The sequence below is a fragment of the Oncorhynchus gorbuscha genome, linkage group LG03, assembly GCF_021184085.1.
Source record: "Oncorhynchus gorbuscha isolate QuinsamMale2020 ecotype Even-year linkage group LG03, OgorEven_v1.0, whole genome shotgun sequence".
Lineage (NCBI taxonomy): Eukaryota > Metazoa > Chordata > Actinopteri > Salmoniformes > Salmonidae > Oncorhynchus > Oncorhynchus gorbuscha.
The window spans coordinates 101,531,082-101,558,078 of record NC_060175.1 but is presented as its reverse complement, the minus strand read 5'-3'; the positions used below and the strand labels follow the sequence as shown (position 1 = coordinate 101,558,078).

Genomic DNA, 26,997 nt, shown 5'->3' with positions numbered 1-26,997 from the left:
AGTATATAGAGATATAGAGAGATATAGAGAGTTATAGAGAGATATAGAGAGATATATAGAGATATAGAGAGATATAGAGATATAGAGAGATATAGAGAGATATAGAGAGATATAGAGATATAGAGAGATATAGAGATATAGAGAGATATATAGAGATATAGAGAGATATAGAGATATAGAGAGATATAGAGAGATATAGAGAGATATAGAGAGATATAGAGTTATAGAGAGATATAGAGAGAGATATAGAGATATAGAGAGTTATAGAGAGATATAGAGAGATATATAGAGTTATAGAGATATATAGAGATATAGAGAGTTATAGAGAGATATAGAGATATATAGAGATATGGAGAGTTATAGAGATATATAGAGATATAGAGAGATAGAGAGATATAGAGAGATATAGAGAGTTATAGAGAGTTATAGAGAGATATAGAGATATAGTATATAGAGATATAGAGAGATATATAGAGTTATAGAGAGATATAGAGATATAGAGAGATATATAGAGTTATAGAGAGTTATAGAGAGTTATAGAGAGATATAGAGATATAGAGTTATAGAGAGTTATAGAGATATAGAGAGATATAGAGAGATATGGAGAGTTATATAGAGAGTTATAAAGAGATATAGAGATATAGAGAGTTATATAGAGATATAGAGAGATATAGATATATAGAGATATAGAGAGATACAGTATATAGAGATATAGAGAGATATAGAGAGTTATAGAGAGATATAGAGAGATATATAGAGATATAGAGAGATATAGAGATATAGAGAGATAGAGAGATATAGAGATATAGAGAGATATAGAGAGATATAGAGAGATATATAGAGATATAGAGAGATATAGAGATATAGAGAGATATATAGAGATATAGAGAGATATATAGAGATATAGAGAGTTATAGAGAGATATAGAGAGATATATAGAGATATAGAGAGATATATAGAGATATAGAGAGTTATAGAGAGATATATAGAGATATAGAGAGATATATAGAGAGTTATAGAGAGATATAGAGATATAGAGAGTTATAGAGATATAGAGAGATATAGAGAGATATGGAGAGTTATATAGAGAGTTATATAGAGATATAGAGATATAGAGAGATATAGAGATATAGAGAGATATAGAGATATAGAGAGAGTATATAGAGATATAGAGATATAGAGAGATATATAGAGATATAGAGATATAGATAGAGTATATAGAGATACAGTATATAGAGATATAGAGATATAGAGAGTTATAGAGAGATATAGAGAGATATAGAGAGATATATATATAGAGATATAGAGAGATACAGTATATATAGAGAGATATAGAGAGTTATAGAGAGATATAGAGAGATATATAGAGATATAGAGAGATATAGAGAGATATAGAGAGATATAGAGAGAGAGATATAGAGATATAGAGAGATATAGAGATATAGAGATATAGAGATATAGAGATATAGAGAGATATAGAGAGATATAGAGAGATATAGAGAGTTATAGAGAGATATAGAGAGATATAGAGAGATATAGAGAGTTATAGAGAGATATAGAGAGATATAGAGAGATATAGAGAGATATAGAGATATAGAGAGTTATATAGAGATATAGAGAGATATATAGAGAGAGATATATAGAGATATAGAGAGTTATAGAGATATGGAGAGTATATAGAGAGATATATAGAGATATATAGAGAGTTATAGAGATAGAGAGATATAGAGAGTTATAGAGAGTTATAGAGAGATATAGAGAGATATAGAGAGATATAGAGAGATATATATAGAGATATAGAGATATATAGAGAGATATATAGAGATATAGAGATATAGAGATATAGAGATATATATAGATATAGAGAGATATAGAGATATAGAGATATAGAGAGTTATATAGAGATATAGAGAGATATAGAGATATAGAGAGTTATATAGAGATATAGAGATATAGAGAGATATAGAGAGAGTATATAGAGATATAGAGATATAGAGATATATAGAGAGTTATAGAGAGATATAGAGATATAGAGTTATAGAGAGTTATAGAGAGATATAGAGATATAGAGAGATATGGAGAGTTATATAGAGAGTTATAGAGATATAGAGATATAGAGAGTTATATAGAGATATAGAGAGATATAGAGATATAGAGATACAGTATATAGAGATATAGAGATATAGAGAGTTATAGAGAGATATAGAGATATAGAGAGATATAGAGAGATATAGAGATATAGAGATATAGAGAGATAGAGAGATATAGAGATATAGAGAGATATAGAGAGATATAGAGATATATAGAGATATAGAGAGATATAGAGATATAGAGATATAGAGAGTTATAGAGAGATATAGAGAGTTATAGAGAGATATAGATATAGAGAGATATATAGAGATATAGAGAGATATATAGAGATATAGAGAGATATAGAGATATATAGAGATATAGAGAGATATAGAGAGATATAGAGAGATATAGAGATATATAGAGATATAGAGAGATATATATAGAGATATAGAGATATAGAGAGTATAGAGAGATATAGAGATATATAGAGATATAGAGTATATAGAGAGATATATAGAGATATATAGAGAGATAGAGAGTTATAGAGATATAGAGATATAGAGAGTTATAGAGAGTTATAGAGAGATATAGAGATAAGATATTATTAGTTTATAGAGATATAGAGAGATATATAGAGTTATAGAGAGATATAGAGATATATAGAGATATATAGAGAGTTATAGAGATATAGAGATATAGAGTTATAGAGAGTTATAGAGAGATATAGAGATATATAGAGATATGGAGAGTTATATAGAGAGTTATAGAGAGATATATAGAGATATAGAGAGATATATAGAGATATAGAGAGATATAGAGATATAGAGAGATACAGTATATAGAGATATAGAGAGATATAGAGAGTTATAGAGAGATATAGAGAGATATATAGAGATATAGAGAGATATAGAGATATAGAGAGAGATATATAGAGAGATATAGAGATATAGAGAGATATAGAGAGATATAGAGAGATATATAGAGAGAGATATAGAGATATAGAGAGATATAGAGAGATATAGAGAGTTATAGAGAGATATAGAGAGTTATAGAGAGATATAGAGAGATATAGAGAGATATAGAGATATAGAGAGTTATAGAGAGATATAGAGATATATAGAGTTATAGAGATATATAGAGATATAGAGAGTTATAGAGAGATATAGAGATATATAGAGATAGAGATATAGAGAGATATATAGAGATATAGAGAGATAGAGAGATATAGAGAGATATAGAGAGTTATAGAGAGTTATAGAGAGATATAGAGAGATATAGTATATAGAGATATAGAGAGATATATAGAGTTATAGAGAGATATAGAGATATAGAGAGATATATAGAGTTATAGAGAGTTATAGAGCGTTATAGAGAGATATAGAGATATAGAGTTATAGAGAGTTATAGAGAGATATAGAGATATATAGAGAGTTATATAGAGAGTTATAAAGAGATATAGAGATATAGAGAGTTATATAGAGATATAGAGAGATATATAGAGATATAGAGAGTATATAGAGATATAGAGATATAGAGAGATATAGAGATATATAGAGATATAGAGATAGAGATATAGAGATATAGAGATATAGAGATATAGAGATATAGAGATATAGAGATATAGAGAGATATAGAGATATAGAGATATAGAGATATATAGAGAGATATAGAGAGATATAGAGATATAGTATATATATAGAGATATAGAGAGATTATAGAGATATAGAGAGATATATAGAGATATATAGAGAGATATATAGAGATATAGAGAGATATAGAGAGTTATAGAGAGAGATATATAGAGATATATAGAGATATATAGAGATATAGAGAGATATATAGAGATATATAGAGAGATATAGATATAGAGATATAGAGAGATATAGAGAGATATAGAGAGATATAGAGAGTTATATAGAGATATAGAGAGTTATAGAGAGATATAGAGAGATATATAGAGATATAGAGAGTTATATAGAGAGATATAGAGAGATATATAGAGATATATATAGAGAGATATAGAGAGATATAGAGAGTTATAGAGAGTTATAGAGAGATATAGAGAGATATAGAGAGATATAGAGAGATATATATATAGAGATATAGAGAGATATATAGAGAGTTATAGAGAGATATAGAGAGATATAGAGAGTTATAGAGAGATATAGAGATATAGAGATATGGAGAGTTATATAGAGAGTTATAGAGAGATATAGAGATATAGAGAGTTATATAGAGATATAGAGAGATATAGAGATATAGAGAGAGTATATAGAGATATAGATATAGAGAGTTATAGAGAGATATAGAGATATATAGAGAGAGATATAGAGATATAGAGAGATATAGAGATATAGAGAGATATAGAGATATAGAGAGATATTATATAGAGAGATATATAGAGATATAGAGATATATAGAGATATAGAGAGATATAGAGATATAGAGAGAGATATAGAGAGTTATAGAGAGATATAGAGAGATATAGAGAGATATAGAGAGATATAGAGAGTTATAGAGATATAGAGATATATAGAGTTATAGAGAGATATATAGAGATATAGAGAGATATAGAGATATAGAGAGATATAGAGAGATATAGAGAGATATATAGAGAGATATATAGAGATATAGAGAGAGTTATAGAGAGTTATAGAGAGATATAGAGATATAGATATAGAGATATAGAGATATATAGAGTTATAGAGATATAGAGATATAGAGAGAGTTATAGAGAGTTATAGAGAGTTATAGAGATATAGAGATATAGAGTTATAGAGAGTTATAGAGATATATAGAGATATAGAGAGATATGGAGAGTTATATAGAGAGTTATAAAGAGATATAGAGATATAGAGAGTTATATAGAGATATAGAGAGATATAGATATATAGAGATATAGAGAGATACAGTATATAGAGATATAGAGAGATATAGAGAGTTATAGAGAGATATAGAGAGATATATAGAGATATAGAGAGATATAGAGATATAGAGAGATAGAGAGATATAGAGATATAGAGAGATATAGAGAGATATAGAGAGATATATAGAGATATAGAGAGATATAGAGATATAGAGAGATATAGAGAGTTATAGAGAGATATAGAGAGTTATAGAGAGATATAGAGATATAGAGAGATATAGAGAGTTATAGAGAGATATAGAGAGATATAGAGAGATATATAGAGATATAGAGAGTTATATAGAGATATAGAGAGATATATAGAGATATAGAGAGTTATAGAGAGATATGGAGAGTTATAGAGAGATATATAGAGATATATAGAGAGATAGAGAGTTATAGAGAGATATAGAGAGATATAGAGAGTTATAGAGAGTTATAGAGAGATATAGAGAGATATAGTATATAGAGATATAGAGAGATATATAGAGTTATAGAGAGATATAGAGATATAGAGAGATATATAGAGTTATGGGGAGTTATAGAGAGATATAGAGATATAGAGTTATAGAGAGTTATAGAGAGATATAGAGAGATATAGAGAGATATAGAGAGTTATAGAGAGATATAGAGATATAGAGATATATAGAGATATAGAGATATAGAGAGATATAGAGAGATAGAGAGTTATAGAGATATATAGAGATATATAGAGTTATAGAGAGAGTTATAGAGAGTTATATAGAGATATAGAGAGTTATAGAGAGTTATATAGAGATATATAGAGATATAGAGAGATATATAGAGATATATAGAGAGATAGAGAGTTATAGAGAGATATAGAGAGATATAGAGAGTTATAGAGAGTTATAGAGAGATATAGAGAGATATAGTTTATAGAGATATAGAGAGATATATAGAGTTATAGAGATATAGAGATATAGAGAGTATATAGAGAGTTATAGAGATATAGAGATATAGAGTTATAGAGAGTTATAGAGAGATATAGAGAGATATAGAGAGATATGGAGAGTTATATAGAGAGTTATAGAGAGATATAGAGATATAGAGAGTTATATAGAGATATAGAGAGATATAGAGATATAGAGAGTATATAGAGATAGAGAGATATAGAGAGTTATAGAGAGATATAGAGAGATATATAGAGATATAGAGAGATATAGAGATATAGAGATATAGAGAGAGATATAGAGATATAGAGATATAGAGAGATATAGAGAGATATAGAGAGATAGAGAGATATAGAGATATAGAGAGATATAGAGATATAGAGAGTTATAGAGAGATATAGAGAGATATAGAGAGATATAGAGAGATATAGAGAGATATAGAGATATATAGAGAGAGTTATAGAGAGATATAGAGATATAGAGAGTTATAGAGAGATATAGAGAGATATAGAGAGATATATAGAGATATAGAGAGATATAGAGATATAGAGAGATATAGAGAGTTATAGAGAGATATATAGAGATATATAGAGAGATAGAGAGTTATAGAGAGATATAGAGATATATATAGAGATATAGAGAGTTATAGAGAGATATAGAGAGATATAGAGATATAGAGAGATATATAGAGATATAGAGAGTTATATATAGAGATATATAGAGAGATATAGAGAGATATAGAGAGATAGAGATATATATAGAGATATAGAGAGATATATAGAGATATAGAGAGATATAGAGATATAGAGATATAGAGAGATATAGATATAGAGATATAGAGATATAGAGATATAGAGAGATATAGAGAGAGATATAGAGATATAGAGAGATATAGAGATATAGAGATATAGAGAGATATAGAGAGATATAGAGATATAGAGAGATATAGAGAGATATAGAGATATAGAGAGATATATATAGAGAGAGAGTTATAGATATATAGAGATATAGAGAGTTATATAGAGATATAGAGAGATATAGAGATATAGAGAGATATAGAGATATAGAGTTATATGGAGAGTTATAGAGAGATATATAGAGATATATAGAGTTATAGAGAGATATATATAGAGAGATATAGAGAGAGATATAGAGAGATATAGAGAGATATAGAGAGATATAGAGAGATATATAGAGTTATAGAGAGTTATATAGAGATATAGAGATATAGAGAGTTATATAGAGAGATATATAGAGATATAGAGAGATATAGAGAGATAGATATTATAGAGATATAGATATAGAGATATAGAGAGAGTTATATAGAGAGATATAGATTATAGAGATATAGAGAGTTATAGAGAGTTATAGAGAGATATAGAGAGATATAGTTTATAGAGATATAGAGAGATATATAGAGTTATAGAGAGATATAGAGATATAGAGAGATATAGAGAGTTATAGAGAGATATAGAGATATAGAGTTATAGAGAGTTATAGAGAGATATAGAGAGATATAGAGAGATATGGAGAGTTATATAGAGAGTTATAGAGAGATATAGAGATATAGAGAGTTATATAGAGATATAGAGAGATATAGAGATATAGAGAGATACAGTATATAGAGATATAGAGATATAGAGAGTTATAGAGAGATATAGAGAGATATATAGAGATATAGAGAGATATAGAGATATAGAGAGATATAGAGAGATATAGAGAGATATAGAGATATAGAGAGATATAGAGAGATATAGAGAGATATATAGAGATATAGAGAGATATAGAGAGATATAGAGAGTTATAGAGAGATATAGAGAGTTATAGAGAGATATAGAGAGATATAGAGAGATATAGAGAGTTATAGAGAGATATAGAGAGATATATAGAGTTATAGAGAGATATATAGAGATATAGAGAGTTATAGAGAGATATAGAGAGATATATAGAGATATAGAGAGATATATAGAGATATAGAGAGTTATAGAGAGATATGGAGAGTTATAGAGAGATATATAGAGATATATAGAGAGATAGAGAGTTATAGAGAGATATAGAGAGATATAGAGAGTTATAGAGAGTTATAGAGAGATATAGAGAGATATAGTATATAGAGATATAGAGAGATATATAGAGTTATAGAGAGATATAGAGATATAGAGAGATATATAGAGTTATAGAGAGTTATAGAGAGTTATAGAGAGATATAGAGATATAGAGTTATAGAGAGTTATAGAGAGATATAGAGAGATATAGAGAGATATGGAGAGTTATATAGAGAGTTATAAAGAGATATAGAGATATAGAGAGTTATATAGAGATATAGAGAGATATAGAGATATAGAGATATAGAGAGATACAGTATATAGAGATATAGAGAGATATAGAGAGTTATAGAGAGATATAGAGAGATATATAGAGATATAGAGAGATATAGAGATATAGAGAGATAGAGAGATATAGAGATATAGAGAGATATAGAGAGATATAGAGAGATATATAGAGATATAGAGAGATATAGAGATATAGAGAGATATAGAGAGTTATAGAGAGATATAGAGAGTTATAGAGAGATATAGAGAGATATAGAGAGATATAGAGAGTTATAGAGAGATATAGAGAGATATAGAGAGATATATAGAGATATAGAGAGTTATATAGAGATATAGAGAGATATATAGAGATATAGAGAGTTATAGAGAGATATGGAGAGTTATAGAGAGATATATAGAGATATATAGAGAGATAGAGAGTTATAGAGAGATATAGAGAGATATAGAGAGTTATAGAGAGTTATAGAGAGATATAGAGAGATATAGTATATAGAGATATAGAGAGATATATAGAGTTATAGAGAGATATAAAGATATAGAGAGATATATAGAGTTATGGGGAGTTATAGAGAGATATAGAGATATAGAGTTATAGAGAGTTATAGAGAGATATAGAGAGATATAGAGAGATATGGAGAGTTATATAGAGAGTTATAGAGAGATATAGAGATATAGAGAGTTATATAGAGATATAGAGAGATATAGAGAGATATAGAGAGATATGGAGAGTTATAGAGAGATATATAGAGATATATAGAGTTATAGAGAGTTATATAGAGATATAGAGAGTTATAGAGAGTTATATAGAGATATAGAGAGTTATAGAGAGTTATATAGAGATATAGAGAGATATAGAGAGATATAGAGAGTTATAGAGATATAGAGAGTTATAGAGAGTTATATAGAGATATAGAGAGTTATAGAGAGTTATATAGAGATATAGAGAGATATAGAGAGATATAGAGAGTTATAGAGATATATATAGATATATAGAGATATATATAGAGATATAGAGATATAGAGATATATATATAGAGATATAGATATATATATAGAGATATAGAGATATATATATAGAGATATAGAGAGATAGAGAGATATATAGAGATATATATAGAGATATAGAGATATATATAGAGATATAGAGACATATATAGAGATATAGAGATATATATAGAGATATAGAGATATATATATAGAGATATAGAGAGATAGAGAGATATAGAGATAAGAGCGTCTGCTAAATGACTTAAATGTAATGTAAATGTAATATATAGAGATATAGAGATATAGAGATATAGAGATATAGAGATATATAGAGATATAGAGATATATATAGAGATATAGAGATATATAGAGATATAGAGATATAGAGATATATATATAGAGATATAGAGATATATAGAGATATAGAGAGAACGAGGAAGTGAACAGCTGTAAATACAGCGGGTTTATGATAACAGCCCCAGTTTTGTTGACACACAGGAGAGTACGGAGAGGATGCCCTACGTCAGCATCGCCTGTGTCATCGTCTATGTTGTTGGACACGCGGTCGGACCCAGTAAGTCAACCTCATGTGTGGTCAGACACACTGTAATGGTTTGAATATTCAATTGACTTTTAAACATTCGATAGGCAGTATAACAATGTGTCAAAAACATGATGACCAGAACATGACATAATGGCATGTTCTGGTGCATATAGAATACATACCATCTATACGGTAGCATTAGTCAATTAATTAGTCAATTAGTCATAGGCCATATGTCTGTTCCCATAAGTCCTATTCCCAGTGAGTACAGAGATGATGTTGCTCTAACATAGACCTGTCACTAGTCTCTAATGTAGACCTGTCACTAGTCTCTAACGTAGACCTGTCATTAGTCTCTAATGTAGAGCTGTCACTAGTCTCTAATGTAGACCTGTCACTAGTCTCTAACAGACCTGTCACTAGTCTCTAATGTAGACCTGTCACTAGTCTCTAATGTAGACCTGTCACTAGTCTCTAACATAGACCTGTCACTAGTCTCTAATGTAGATAGACCTGTCACTAGTCTCTAACGTAGAGCTGTCACTAGTCTCTAACATAGACCTGTCACTAGTCTAACGTAGACCTGTCACTCGTCTCTAACGTAGACCTGTCACTAGTCTCTAATGTAGACCTGTCACTAGTCTCTAACATAGAGCTGTCACTAGTCTCTAATGTAGATCTGTCACTAGTCTCTAATGTAGACCTGTCACTAGTCTCTAATGTAGACATCTCACTAGTCTCTAATGTAGACCTGTCACTAGTCTCCAACGTAGACCTGTCACTAGTCTAACGTAGACCTGCCACTAGTCTCTAACGTAGACCTGTCACTAGTCTCTAACGTAGACCTGTCACTAGTCTCTAACATAGACCTGTCACTAGTCTCTAATGTAGACATGTCACTAGTCTCTAATGTAGACATCTCACTAGTCTCTAACGAAGACATCTCACTAGTCTCTAATGTAGACCTGTCACTAGTCTCTAACATAGAGCTGTCACTAGTCTCTAATGTAGATCTGTCACTAGTCTCTAATGTAGACCTGTCACTAGTCTCTAATGTAGACATCTCACTAGTCTCTAATGTAGACCTGTCACTAGTCTCCAACGTAGACCTGTCACTAGTCTAACGTAGACCTGTCACTAGTCTCTAACGTAGACCTGTCACTAGTCTCTAACGTAGACCTGTCACTAGTCTCTAATGTAGACCTGTCACTAGTCTCTAATGTAGACATGTCACTAGTCTCTAACGTAGACCTGTCACTAGTCTCAAACATAGACCTGTAACTAGTCTCTAACATAGACATGTCACTAGTCTCTAACGTAGACCTGTCACTAGTCTCTAATGTAGACCTGTCACTAGTCTCTAACATAGACCTGTCACTAGTCTCTAATGTAGACCTGTCACTAGTCTCTAATGTAGACATCTCACTAGTCTCTAACGAAGACATCTCACTAGTTTCTAACGTAGACATCTCACTAGTCTCTAACATAGACATCTCACTAGTCTCTAACGTAGACATCTCATTAGTCTCTAATGTAGACCTGTCCCTAGTCTAATGTAGACCTGTCACTAGTCTCTAGCGTAGACCTGTCGCATGTCTCTAATGTAGACATCTCACTAGTTTCTAACATAGACATATCACTAGTTTCTAACATAGACATCTCACTAGTCTCTAACGTAGACATCTCACTAGTCTCTAACATAGACATGTCACTAGTCTCTAACGTAGACATCTCACTAGTCTCTAACATAGACATCTCACTAGTTTCTAACATAGACATCTCACTAGTCTCTAACATAGACATCTCACTAGTCTCTAACATAGACATCTCACTAGTCTCTAACATAGACATGTCACTAGTCTCTAACGTAGACATCTCACTAGTCTCTAACATAGACATCTCACTAGTTTCTAACATAGACATCTCACTAGTCTCTAACATAGACATCTCACTAGTCTCTAACGTAGACATCTCATTAGTCTCTAATGTAGACCTGTCCCTAGTCTAATGTAGACCTGTCACTAGTCTCTAGCGTAGACCTGTCGCATGTCTCTAATGTAGACATCTCACTAGTTTCTAACATAGACATATCACTAGTTTCTAACATAGACATCTCACTAGTCTCTAACGTAGACATCTCACTAGTCTCTAACATAGACATGTCACTAGTCTCTAACGTAGACATCTCACTAGTCTCTAACATAGACATCTCACTAGTTTCTAACATAGACATCTCACTAGTCTCTAACATAGACATCTCACTAGTCTCTAACATAGACATCTCACTAGTTTCTAACATAGACATCTCACTAGTCTCTAACATAGACATCTCACTAGTTTCTAACATAGACATCTCACTAGTCTCTAACATAGACATCTCACTAGTCTCTAACATAGACATGTCACTAGTCTCTAAAGTAGACATCTCACTAGTCTCTAACATAGACATCTCACTAGTTTCTAACATAGACATCTCACTAGTCTCTAACATAGACATCTCACTAGTCTCTAACATAGACATCTCACTAGTTTCTAACATAGACATCTCACTAGTCTCTAACATAGACATCTCACTAGTCTCTAACATAGACATGTCACTAGTCTCTAACGTAGACATCTCACTAGTCTCTAACATAGACATGTCACTAGTCTCTAACGTAGACATCTCACTAGTCTCTAATGTAGACCTGTCGCATGTCTCTAATGTAGACATCTCACTAGTTTCTAACATAGACATCTCACTAGTCTCTAACATAGACATGTCACTAGTCTTACGTAGACGTCTCACTAGTCTCTAACGTAGATCTGTCACTAGTCTCTAATGTAGACCTGTCACTAGTCTCTAACATAGACCTGTCACTAGTCTCTAATGTAGACATGTCACTAGTCTCTAATGTAGACCTGTCACTAGTCTCTAACATAGACCTGTCACTAGTCTCCAACGTAGACCTGTCACTAGTCTCTAATGTAGACCTGTCACTAGTCTCCAACGTAGACCTGTCACTAGTCTCTAACAGACCTGTCACTAGTCTCTAATGTAGACATGTCACTAGTCTCTAACATAGACCTGTCACTAGTCTAACATAGACCTGTCACTAGTCTCTAACAGACCTGTCACTAGTCTCTAACATAGACCTGTCACTAGTCTCTAACAGACCTGTCACTAGTCTCTAATGTAGACCTGTCACTAGTCTCTAATGTAGACCTGTCACTAGTCTCTAATGTAGACCTGTCACTAGTCTCTAACATAGAGCTGTCACTAGTCTCTAATGTAGATCTGTCACTAGTCTCTAATGTAGACCTGTCACTAGTTTTTAACATAGACATCTCACTAGTCTCTAACATAGACATGTCACTAGTCTCTAATGTAGACCTGTCACTAGTCTCTAACATAAGACCTGTCACTAGTCTCTAACGTAGACCTGTCACTAGTCTTTAACATAGACCTGTCACTAGTCTCTAATGTAGACCTGTCACTAGTCTCTAACGCAGACATCTTACTAGTCTCTAACGTAGACCTGTCACTAGTCTCCAACGTAGACCTGTCACTAACGTAGACCTGTCACTAGTCTCGGAATCCTGACCCTAGGCAACAGCAGGGACTATGGTCTGTTTCCTCTTTACAAATCACGAGGCAGACATGCCAGAACATCGTGATTGGAAACCAAAGTTTGCGGGCGAAACCTTTGCATTAGTTTTATTGAAGGTAGTTGATGCAAACTAGCCACTTCAGAAATACACTCATTAAAAATAATCTCCGAAATCTCTATTTTGTGTTTGGGGTATGAAGAAGCAGATAAGGCAGTGACGTACTTCCTCAATGCCAAACTGACGTTTCTGTTTCGTACAAACGTGTTAAGCCGGAACATTGCAACATTGTGGATGTCTAACCTCCGACCTCTGCTCCCAAGGTACTATTCCCTACGTGGTGACCACAGAGATGTTCCGCCAGTCGTCCAGACCAGCAGCCTTCATGGTGGCAGGGTCGATCCACTGGCTGTCCAACTTCACTGTGGGGCTGGTGTTCCCCTTCATGGAGGTCAGTTCTCCAAGCCGGAAAGACGCCATTTTGATGTCAACAAAGAGAGATTCTGGATATATTTTTCATAGTAAAACAAGTCATGTTGATGCCAACAAAGAGAGATTCTGGATATATTGTATATACACTGCTCAAAAAAATAAAGGGAACTCTAAAATAACACATCCTAGATCTGAATGAATGAAATAATATTATTAAATACTTTTTTCTTTACATAGTTGAATGTGCTGACAACAAAATCACACAAAAATTATCAATGGAAATCAAATGAATCAACCCATGGAGGTCTGGATTTGGAGTCACACTCAAAATTAAAGTGGAAACCCACACTACAGGCTGATCCAACTTTGATGTAATATCCTTAAAACAAGTCAAAATGAGGCTCAGTAGTGTGTGTGGCCTCCACGTGCCTGTATGACCTCCCTACAACGCCTGGGCATACTCCTGATGAGGTGGCGGATGGTCTCCTGAGGGATCTCCTCCCAGACCTGGACTAAAGCATCCACCAACTCCTGGACAGTCTGTGGTGCAACGTGGTGTTGGTGGATGTAGCGAGGCATGATGTCCCAGATGTGCTCAATTGGATTCAGGTCTCGGGAACAGGCGAGCCAGTCCACAGCATCAATTCCTTCCTCTTGCAGGAACTGCTGACACACTCCAGCCACATGAGGTATAGCATTGTCTTGCATTAGGAGGAACCCAGGGCCAACCGCACCAGCATATGGTCTCACAGGGGGTCTGAGGATCTCATTTCGGTACCTAATGGCAGTCAGGCTACCTCTGGCGAGCACACGGAGGGCTGTGCGGCACCCCAAAGAATTGCCACCCCACACCACGACTGACCCACCGCCAAACCGGTCATGCTGGAGGATGTTGCATGCAGCAGAACGTTCTCCACGGCGTCTCCAGACTCTGTCACATGTGCTCAGTGTGAACCTGCTTTCATCTGTGAAGAGCACAGGGCGCCAGTGGCGAATTTGCTAATCTTGGTGTTTTCTGGCAAATGCCAAACGTCCTTCACGGTGTTGGGCTGTAAGCACAACCCCCACCTGTGGACGTCGGGCCCTCTTACCACCCTCATGGAGTCTATTTATGACCATTTGAGCAGACACATGCACATTTGTGGCCTGCTGGAGGTCATTTTGCAGGGCTCTGGCAGTGCTCCTCCTGCTCCTCCTTGCACAAAGGTGAATGTAGCGGTCCTGCTGCTGGGTTGTTGCCCTCCTACGGCCTCCTCCACGTCTCCTGATGTACTGGCCTGTCTCCTGCTCTGGAAAACTACGCTGACAGACACAGCAAACCTTCTTTCCACAGCTCGCATTGATGTGCCATCCTGGATGAGCTGCACTACCTGAGCCACTTGTGTGGGTTGTAGAATCCGTCTCATGCTACCACTAGAGTGAAAGCACCGCCAGCATTCAAAAGTAACCAAAACATCAGCCAGGAAGCATAGGAACTGAGAAGTGGTCTGTGGTCACCACTTGCAGAACCACTCCTTTATTGGGGTTGTCTTGCTAATTGCCTATAATTTCCACCTGTTGTCTATTCCATTTGCACAACAGCATGTGAAATTTACTGTCAATCAGTGTTGCTTCCTAAGTGGACAGTTTGATTTCACAGAAGTGTGATTGACTTGGAGTTACATTGTGTTCTTTAAGTGTTCCCTTTATTCTTTTGAGCAGTGTATATACCTCAGTGGGACTAACCAAGCACAAATTGTAGAGGAAAATAGTCTATCTTCTGTGCCAAAAAGAGAAGCTATCTGTGTGCAAGCGGGCGTATTTTGAGCAGTGTATATGGATATATATATATATCCATAAGAGTCTCGGTAGTGTTTATGGACCATTTGTATTTGTATGTATTTCTATTTATTATGGATCCCCAGTAGCTGCTGTCTCTTCCTGGCGTCCAGCTAAAATTAAGGCAGTAATATACATTATAATACCATTTTTAAACATTCAAATACATTTTACAACAGATTTAACAATACATTAAGTGTGTTCCCTCAGCCCACTACTCTATTAATACACACTATCCGGGTGTGCGTGTGTGTATAGTGTGTGTGTTATGTCAATACATACAGGAGTCACAGTCTTATGTTTCACCGCGTCGTGGCTGAACGACGACTTTCATAACATTCAACAACTGGTGGGTTATACACTCTATCGGCAGGATAGAACAGCAGCCTCTGGTAAAGACAAGGGGTGGCGGTCTATGTATATTTGTAAACAACAGCTATCTACAACGATATCTAAGGAAGTCTCAAGGTTTTGCTCGCCTGAGGTGGAGAATATCATGATAAGGTGTAGACCACGCTATCCACCTAGAGATTTTTCGCCTGTATTTTTCGTAGCTGTCTACATACCACCACAGACCGATGCTGGCACTGAAACCACACTCAATGAGCTGTATTCCGCCATTAGCAAACAGGAAAACGCTCATCCAGAGGTGGCGCTCCTAGTGGCCGGGGACTTAAATGCAGGGAAACTTAAATCAGTTTTACCTCAATTCTATCAGCATGTTAAATGTGCAACCAGAGGGGGAAAAAACCTCTAGACCACCTTTACTCCACACACAGAGACATTTGGTAAATCTGACCATAATTCTATCCTCCTGATTCCTGCTTACAAGCTAAAATTAAAGCAGGAAGCACCAGTGATTCTGTCTATGAGTACACCACATCACTCATTGGCTTCATCAATAAGTGCATTGATGACGTCGTCCCCACAGTGACCGTACGTACATACCCCAACCAGAAGCCATGGACTACAGGCAACATTGGCGCTGAGCTAAAGGATAGAGCTATCGCTTTCAAGGACACTAATCTGGAAGCTTATAAGAAATCCCGCTATGCCCTCTGGCGAAACATCAAACAAGCAAAGCGTCAATACAGGATTAAGATCGAATCATAGTTCACCGGCTCTGACGCTCGTCGGATGTGGCAGGGCTTGCAAACTGTTACAGACTACAAAGGGAAGCACAGCCGAGAGCTGCCCAGTGACACGAGCCTACCAGATGAGCTAAATAACTTCTATGCTCGCTTCGAGGCAAGCACACTGAGGCATGCATGAGAGCATCAGCTGTTCCGGATGACTGTGTGATCATGCTCTCTGCAGCCGATGTGAGTAAGACCTTTAAACAGGTCAACATTCACAAGGCCGCAGGGCCAGATGGATTACCAGGACGTGTACTCCGAGCATGCGTTATCTTCAATGACATTTTCAACCTCTCCCTGTCTGAGTCTGTAATACCAACATGTTTCAAGCAGACGACCATAGTCCCTGTGCCCAAGAACACTAAGGTAACCTGCCTAATTACTACCAACCCGTAGCACTCACATCTGTAATACATTTTTTGCACTATTGGCTAGAACCTGTAAGTAAGCATTTCACTGTAAGTTATACCTGTTGTATTCAGCGCACGTGACAAATAAACTTTGATTTGATTTGTAGCCATGAAAGGCTTTGAAAGCACCATTATCCCAGAAACCCTAGACCCACTCCAATTTGCATACCGCCCCAACAGATCCACGGTTGATGCAATCTCTATTGCAGTCCACACTGCCCTTTCACACCTGGACAAAAGGAGCACCAATGTGAGAATGCTATTCCTTAACAACAGCTCAGCGTTCAACACCATAGTGCCCTCAAAGCTCATCACTAAGCTAAGCTAAGTGTTGCAGTGATTTCACACTCTGTAGTAGTTGACGTGTATAGTGTTTAGTCATCCACAATACATAGACACACAGGCTTTACTCAGAGTCAGTTGTCATGACGTTGCCCTGTTGGGTGAGGTTTATGACCTCCCATAAATACCTTTCACCCTGTTCTCTCCACTCTACAGAATGGACTCTTGGAAAGCCCTTCGTTAACATAGAAAGAGTATGGTAACATCAAAAGGTTGGGGAAAGGTACAATATTTCTGTAATCCAACCAGTTGAAAGTGTTCGTTGGTACTTAAAGAATATGATGTCAGATCAGTTGGTGTCTGGGACTTTATATCTGATGATAGGACGACAGATTAACATGGAATTATTGTGAAATTTAAATGTTTAAATATGAAACCATTTGTGAAAAGATTCAATGTAATTTTTGATTCTAAATGAGAGAATTGTTTTCATAAGTAAACTATGCTCACTCAGTGGCCACGCCCAAGTGAACAGACATTGGTTGAGAACTATGAAACACGCCCTTCTCTCCCCCAATACAAAAGCCCGTCGACGGAAGTCAACCTCATGCTCCTGACGATGTGAACATCATCAGGAACCTATCTCTCTTTACACCCACCCACCCACCTACCTACCTATCTCTCTTTACACCCACCCACCCACCCACCCACCTACCTATCTCTCTTTACACCCACCCACCCACCTACCTATCTCTCTTTACACCCACCCACCCACCCACCTACCTATCTCTCTTTACACCCACCCACCCACCCACCTACCTATCTCTCTTTACACCCACCCACCCACCTACCTATCTCTCTTTACACCCACCCACCCACCCACCTACCTATCTCTCTTTACACCCACCCACCCACCCACCTACCTATCTCTCTTTACACCCACCCACCCACCTACCTATCTCTCTTTACACCCACCCACCCACCTACCTATCTCTCTTTACACCCACCCACCCACCCACCCACCCACCCACCTACCTATCTCTCTTTACACCCACCCACCCACCTACCTATCTCTCTTTACACCCACCCACCCACCTACCTACCTATCTCTCTTTACACCCACCCACCCACCCACCACCCCACCCACCCACCCACCCACCCATCTCTTTACACCCACCCACCTACCTACCTATCTCTCTTTACACCCACCCACCCACCTACCTACCTATCTCTCTTTACCCACCCACCCACCCACCCACCTACCTATCTCTCTTTACACCCACCCACCTACCTATCTCTCTTTACACCCACCCACCCACCTACCTATCTCTCTTTACACCCACCCACCCACCTACCTATCTCTCTTTACACCCACCCACCCACCTACCTATCTCTCTTTACACACCCACCCACCCACCCACCCACCTACCTATCTCTCTTTACACCCACCCACCCACCTACCTATCTCTCTTTACACCCACCCACCCACCCACCTACCTATCTCTCTTTACACCCACCCACCCACCTACCTATCTATCTTTACACCCACCCACCCACCTACCTATCTCTCTTTACACCCACCCACCCACCTACCTATCTCTCTTTACACCCACCCACCCACCTACCTATCTCTCTTTACACCCACCCACCCACCCACCTACCTATCTCTCTTTACACCCACCCACCCACCCACCTACCTATCTCTCTTTACACCCACCCACCCACCCACCTACCTATCTCTCTTTACACCCACCCACCCACCTACCTATCTCTCTTTACACCCACCCACCCACCTACCTATCTCTCTTTACACCCACCCACCCACCTACCTATCTCTCTTTACACCCACCCACCCACCCACCTACCTATCTCTCTTTACACCCACCCACCCACCCACCTACCTATCTATCTTTACACCCACCCACCCACCTACCTATCTCTCTTTACACCCACCCACCCACCTACCTATCTCTCTTTACACCCACCCACCCACCCACCTACCTATCTCTCTTTACACCCACCCACCCACCTACCTATCTCTCTTTACACCCACCCACCCACCTACCTATCTCTCTTTACACCCACCCACCCACCCTACCCATACCTATCTCTCTTTACACCCACCCACCCACCTACCTACCTCTCTCTCTTTACCCACCTACCCCATCTCTCCACCCACCCACCACCCACCACCCCACCCACCCACCCACCCACCCATCTCTCTTTACACCCACCCACCTACCTACCTATCTCTCTTTACACCCACCCACCCACCTACCTACCTATCTCTCTTTACACCCACCCACCCACCCACCTACCTATCTCTCTTTACACCCACCCACCCACCTACCTATCTCTCTTTACACCCACCCACCCACCTACCTATCTCTCTTTACACCCACCCACCCACCTACCTATCTCTCTTTACACCCACCCACCCACCCACCCACCTACCTATCTCTCTTTACACCCACCCACCCACCTACCTATCTCTCTTTACACCCACCCACCCACCCACCTACCTATCTCTCTTTACACCCACCCACCCACCTACCTATCTATCTTTACACCCACCCACCCACCTACCTATCTCTCTTTACACCCACCCACCCACCTACCTATCTCTCTTTACACCCACCCACCCACCTACCTATCTCTCTTTACACCCACCCACCCACCCACCTACCTATCTCTCTTTACACCCACCCACCCACCCACCTACCTATCTCTCTTTACACCCACCCACCCACCCACCTACCTATCTCTCTTTACACCCACCCACCCACCTACCTATCTCTCTTTACACCCACCCACCCACCTACCTATCTCTCTTTACACCCACCCACCCACACCCACCCACCCACCCACCCACCCACCCACCCACCCACCCACCCACCCACCCACCCACCTACCTACCTACCTATCTCTCTTTACACCCACCCACCCACCTTCCTATCTCTTGACCTCTACCTCTATATATCTACTTCGACCTCTACCTCTACCAATCTCTCTCTACCTCTACCTATCTCTCTCTCCCTTTATCTATGTCTCTACCTTCACCTATCTCTCTAACTCTACCTATGTCTCTACCTCTCTCTCTACCTCTACCTATCTCACCACATCTCTACCTCTACCTACCTATCTCTCTACCTCTACCTACCTATCTCTCTATCTCTCTACCTCTACCTACCTATCTCTCTATCTCTCTACCTCTACCTACCTATCTCTCTCTCCCTTTATCTATGTCTCTACCTTCACCTATCTCTCTAACTCTACCTATGTCTCTACCTCTCTCTCTACCTCTACCTATCTCCCCACATCTCTACCTCTACCTACCTATCTCTCTACCTCTACCTACCTATCTCTCTATCTCTCTACCTCTACCTCTACCTATCTCTCTACCTCTACCTACCTATCTCTCTACCTTTATCTCTTTACCTCTACCTATCTCTCTACCTCTACCTCTACCTACCTATCTCTCTACCTTTATCTCTTTACCTCTACCTATCTCTCTACCTCTACCTCTGTCTCTACCCATCACTCTACCTCTACCCCTGTCTCTACCTCTACCTCTATGTCTCTACCTCTACCTCTGTCTCTACCTCTACCTCTGTCTCTACCTCTACCTATCTCTCTACCTCTACCTCTGTCTCTACCCATCGCTCTACCTCTACCTCTGTCTCTACCTCTACCTATCTCTCTACCTCTACCTCTGTCTCTACCTCTACCTCTATGTCTCTACCTCTACCTCTGTCTCTACCTCTACCTATCTCTCTACCTCTACCTCTGTCTCTACCCATCGCTCTACCTCTACCTCTGTCTCTACCTCTACCTATCTCTCTACCTCTACCTCTGTCTCTACCTCTACCTATCTCTCTACATCTACCTCTGTCTCTACCTCTACCTATCTCTCTATCTCTACCTCTGTCTCTACCTCTACCTATCTCTCTACCTCTACCTCTGTCTCTACCTCTACCAATCTCTCTACCTCTACCTCTGTCTCTACCTCTACCTATCGCTCTACCTCTACCTCTGTCTCTACCTCTACCTATCTCTCTACCTCTACCTCTATGTCTCTACCTCTACCTATCTCTCTACCTCTACCTCTGTCTCTACCTCTACCTATCTCTCTACCTCTACCTCTATGTCTCTACCTCTACCTATCTCTCTACCTCTACCTCTGTCTCTACCTCTACCTATCTCTCTACCTCTACCTCTGTCTCTACCTCTACCTATCTCTCTACCTCTACCTCTGTCTCTACCTCTACCAATCTCTCTACCTCTACCTCTGTCTCTACCTCTACCTATCTCTCTACCTCTGTCTCTACCTCTACCTATCTCTCTACCTCTACCTCTGTCTCTACCTCTACCTATCGCTCTACCTCTACCTCTGTCTCTACCTCTACCTATCGCTCTACCTCTACCTCTGTCTCTACCTCTACCTATCTCTCTACCTCTGTCTCTACCTCTACCTATCGCTCTACCTCTACCTCTGTCTCTACCTCTACCAATCTCTCTACCTCTACCTCTGTCTCTACCTCTACCTATCTCTCTACATCTGTCTCTACCTCTACCTATCTTTCTACCTCTGTCTCTACCTCTACCTATCGCTCTACCTCTACCTCTGTCTCTACCTCTACCTATCTCTCTACCTCTACCTCTATGTCTCTACCTCTACCTATCTCTCTACCTCTACCTCTATGTCTCTACCTCTGTATGTCCGTCTCCAGAGAGACCCGAGCACCAATAGTTTCATCATCAGTACAGTACCGTAGAGTATATACGCTGTCATGTCCAGAAGTTGTGTGTGACCTGAATGTCTTCCTCTTTCTATCTGTGTTTCTACATATCTATCTCTGCCCTCCAGAGTGGCCTGGGCTCCAACAGTTTCATCATCTTCTGCTTCATCTGCTTGGCGACACTGTTCTACATCTGGCTGATCGTCCCGGAGACCAAGAACAAGACCTTCCTGGAGATCAGTCAGATGTTCGCTGACAGGAACCAGGTGGAGATACAGGTGGGAAATGCTCCGTTGAAACCGGAGACCGGAGACGGCAAGGAAGGCGACGCATTCAAGGTCACTGCCTTCTAAGGAGGAGGATTGAGGCCGTTTATTTAAGGACTCTGTTTGAGAGAAGAAAGGAGAAGAACAAAAAAAACTGGTTGTTCTATTTGAAGGTTGACAGACTGGACTGGAACCACTTGGTGTAATTAGTATTTATTAAATTATACGCCCAATGCAGATGTTGTTATGTCAATACCAAATCATTTCTGGGCAACAGAAACAGCAATTAATCCCTTTGAAAGTGGCCTGTGTCAAAGTTGACTTCAAAGTGTAAACAGGATAATTTTGGTCATAAAGTCAGTCTCGTCTAAAATGGAGTTCAAATCAAATTTTATTTGTCACATTCACATGGTTAGCAGATGTTAATGCGAGCGTAGCGAAATGCTTGTGCTTCTAGTTCCGACAATGCAGTAATAACCAACGAGTAATCTAACCTAATAATTCCACAACAACTACCTTATACACACAAGTGTAAAGGGATAAAGAATATGTACATAAAGATATATGAATGAGTGATGGTACAGAACGGCATAGGCAAGATGCAGTAGATGGTACCGAGTACAGTATATACATATGAGATGAGTAATGTAGGGTATGTAAACATTAAAGTTTGGAACATCTGTGCATCACAATAGTGAACATTAAGGTTTGGAACATCTGTGCATCACAATAGTGAACATTAAGGTTTGGGTTTTGATTTGACAATGTCCATTTACCCACTAACATGTGGTGAACAGCTGCGGTGATTTCTCTCTATCCAATAGCAGAGACAGCGACACAGACCTGCCCAGCAGCTCTGAACTTTGTTTACATAAGAAAACATGTCACACATTTGTTTTACTTGAGAAATACTGTACCAAACACCCTCGTTAGATGTAAAATTGCGCAACTAAAACAAGAAATCTGTAATACGTTTTTAAGTTTTGCCGAGGATCTTTTAGTTGCGCAATTTTGTTAGTGGGTAAATGGACATTGTCAAATCAAAAACCCAAACCTTAATGTTCACTATTGTGATGCACAGATGTTCCAAACCTTAATGTTCACTATTGTGATGCACAGATGTTCCAAACCTTAATGTTCACTATTGTGATGCACAGATGTTCCAAACCTTAATGTTCGCTATTGTGATGCACAGATGTTCCAAACTTTAATGTTCACTATTGTGATGCACAGATGTTCCAAACCTTAATGTTCACTATTGTGATGCACAGATGTTCCAAACCTTAATGTTCACTATTGTGATGCACAGATGTTCCAAACCTTAATGTTCACTATTGTGATGCACAGATGTTCCAAACCTTAATGTTCACTATTGTGATGCACAGATGTTCCAAACTCCATTTTAGACGAGACTGACTCTATGACCAAAATGATCCTGTTTACACTTTGTAGTCAATTTTGACAGTGGAATAACTGTCTGACTCAAATCAATGCCACGTTGGCCTGTTACCCAGAAATGATTTGGTATTGACATAATAACATCTGCATCATTTAATAAATACAGATTACACCAAGAAGTCACAGTCCAGTTATCTTAGTTTCACTCTGAAGATTTTGAGGAAGTGAAATAGGCTTCCTACGGTATCTCATGGGGGACAAACATAATTAACCAAACGCGGAATCGGACAGGAAACACACCTCTAAGACTATAAAGTAGTGCACTGGGTCCTTTATTAATCCTTAGTTAGCAGACCGATAGTCTGTAGCGCGGGCAAAAACACCTGAAAACACCCCTTCCCCTGTACGTAGCTTACTGTATTGCTTTTTAGCAACAAAAAAAATCTATTTCTCAAGGAAGAATTTTGCTAAGATTGTCTGGGAGGGGTCTGAGCGGGGGGGGGGGGGATTAAAACTAGCTGTTATTGGCAGACAGGTTTGGAACTCGCTTTATTATTGGTCTATTAACCAATTTACCGCCTGGTGACATCACCAGGCAAGCCGAAACTCACGCCCATATGCAAACAAGCTGATTAGAAGGTACTGTAAAGATTATATTTTCATCCAGTAACTATCAGGGAAAAACACTGATAATTTTTTTTTAATTAAAAAAATAAAAATTCAAATCAAGAAACACAGTGTTTCATCAGCTGTTGTACAATATGATACAGACCACAGGGAGTAAAACAGAAGTTTGACTGTACTGGGCCTTTAAATGTTTTGTGTCTGTGATATGTCTGTGTCTGTTTTATAGTTCACTGGCTCTTCAGCCTGTCTAACAATGCAAGGCTGTTATAGTGGATGAAATAGACATACAAGATGCTTTAATATAGAACTTTATTGAGGAAACAGATATGAATTACGATAGATGGCTGATGCTCCGAGCCCACACGGACGTTCAGACATCTTCTGTGCTTTACTTCACTTAATAAACAATAAACATTGTCATTACTAAACCTGATACCCATGTCTCAAACAGATGACTTATCCTTCACACCCAATAGGCATCAGCAGTAAAGGATACATTTGATATATTGACTGGACTTAATAACATACCAAACAGAACTACATTGTGTTGATAGTGGGAATCCTCTGCTCTGTGAGAAACAGGGTCATGTTCAGTAGAGACAAAACGTTTTGAAATGGCACGGAACACGGTGGTTCTGCACTTCCTGAACTTGTCCAATAAGAACTATGATTTAAAAAAAAACATTTTATTTCCGTTGCAAAATGTTTTGTTACGTTGTGCCCTACTGAACACCACCCAGGCTTCCCTGTGCTTCAGCTGTCCCCTCACCTCAGGGACACCTGTAGTCTGTCTCCAGCTGCACCCCTCCATAGAGACTCATAGGAGTGACCCCCCCAGCTGAGCACATTCCCCCTGGGAGAAGTGGTGTTCTCACAGGACATCTGCTCCCGGATCTCAGCCGAGTTCAAAACGTAGTCCCACACGTTGACATCCGTCATCTGACCCACGAAGGCGTCCGTGTCAGAGATCCCTAGGAAGCCGTCCTGGTCCTTCCCCAGGATGAAGACCCCTGCTGGGCTGACTGTGTATCTCCTCCGGAGGTACTGCTCCTCCCCCACCAGCCCGTTGATCCACAGCTCAGCCCCCCCGGAGTGGGACGACCAGGTGACACAGTAGTTGACCCAGTCACGGGAGTGGAAGTTGTGGGGCAGGTTGACAAACTCGTTGCCGATCCACAGACCCACCTGGATGGATCACATGAAAAATAGAAATATGACTGCTGATGACTTTTCCATCCCTCCCTCGCTTACTCCACCCGACTCCCTCCCTCTCTCCCTGACTCCCTCCCTGACTCCCTCCCCTCCCTCCATAACTCCCTCCACTCGCCTCCCACACTGACTCCCTCCATGACTCCCTCCCTGACTCCCCTCCCTCCCTGACTCCCTCCCTCCCCTCCTTCCATAACTCCCTCCACTCGCCTCCCACACTGACTCCCTCCATGACTCCCCCCTCCTTCCATAACTCCCTCCCCTCGCATCCCACACTGACTCCATCCCCTCCCTCCCTGACTCCCTCCCTGAATCCCTCCCCTCCCTCCCTGACTCCCTCCCTGACTCCCTCCCCTCCTTCCCTGACTCCCTCCCCTCCTTCCCTGACTCCCTCCCCTCCCTCCATGACTCCCTCCCTGACTCCCCTCCCTCCCTGACTCCCTCCATAACTCCCTCCCCTCACCTCCCACACTGACTCCCTCCCTGAATCCCTCCCCTCCCTCCCTGACTCCCTCCCTGACTCCCTCCCTGACTCCCCTCCCTCCCTGACTCCCTCCATAACTCCCTCCCCTCACCTCCCACACTGACTCCTTCCCTGACTCCCTCCCTCCTTCCCTGACTCCCTCCCCTCCCTCCATGACTCCCTCCCTGACTCCCCTCCCTCCCTGACTCCCTCCATAACTCCCTCCCCTCACCTCCCACACTGACTCCCTCCATGACTCCCTCCCCTTTCTCCATAACTCCATCCCCTCGCATCCCACACTGACTCCATCCCCTCCCTCCCTGACTCCCTCCCTGAATCCCTCCCCTCCCTCCCTGACTCCCTCCCTGACTCCCTCCCCTCCTTCCCTGACTCCCTCCCCTCCTTCCCTGACTCCCTCCCCTCCCTCCATGACTCCCTCCCTGACTCCCCTCCCTCCCTGACTCCCTCCATAACTCCCTCCCCTCACCTCCCACACTGACTCCCTCCCTGACTCCCCTCCCTCCCTGACTCCCTCCCCTCCCTCCATGACTCCCTCCCTGACTCCCCTCCCTCCCTGACTCCCTCCCCTCCCTCCATAACTCCCTCCCCTCACCTCCCACACTGACTCCCTCCATAACTCCCACTCACCTCATATCCCATGGTGATCATCAGTTCGTTGTCGTTGCCCTGGCTGGAGTATGACAGGACAGTGTGTATCTCTCCAGGGCGCGTCTTCAGGTGCATGCAGGCGGTGAGGGAGTCCAGGTCCATGGAGTGAGCCAGGTGGGCCCGGGCATAGCTCTCGGTGTTCCTCTCTGGGAAGTGGAGCACCAGGGGAGACATCACTCGGGGCTCTATGGGGGACAGGAGTGATAC

The 26,997-nt window shown here is 39.5% G+C and overlaps 2 protein-coding genes across 2 annotated transcripts in view; one reads left to right on the top strand and one right to left on the bottom strand.

The window, feature by feature from the left end:
* The window catches only part of LOC124032387 (solute carrier family 2, facilitated glucose transporter member 5-like), a 38,193-nt gene extending 15,304 nt beyond the window's left edge, over positions 1-22,889 (top strand). The window contains exons 10-12 of the mRNA XM_046344757.1: positions 9,708-9,783; positions 13,665-13,792; positions 22,287-22,889. Of these exons, the coding sequence (XP_046200713.1) occupies positions 9,708-9,783; positions 13,665-13,792; positions 22,287-22,511 (429 nt within the window). The 3' untranslated portion in view covers positions 22,512-22,889. The remainder of the gene's footprint in view (positions 1-9,707; positions 9,784-13,664; positions 13,793-22,286) is intronic.
* Positions 22,890-24,744: 1,855 nt separating this feature from the next.
* ca6 (carbonic anhydrase VI) overlaps positions 24,745-26,997 on the bottom strand; it is a 33,865-nt gene continuing 31,612 nt past the window's right edge. The window contains 3 exon segments of the mRNA XM_046344756.1: positions 24,745-25,282; positions 25,284-25,634; positions 26,770-26,975. Coding sequence (XP_046200712.1) covers positions 25,220-25,282; positions 25,284-25,634; positions 26,770-26,975 — 620 coding nt within the window. The 3' untranslated portion in view covers positions 24,745-25,219.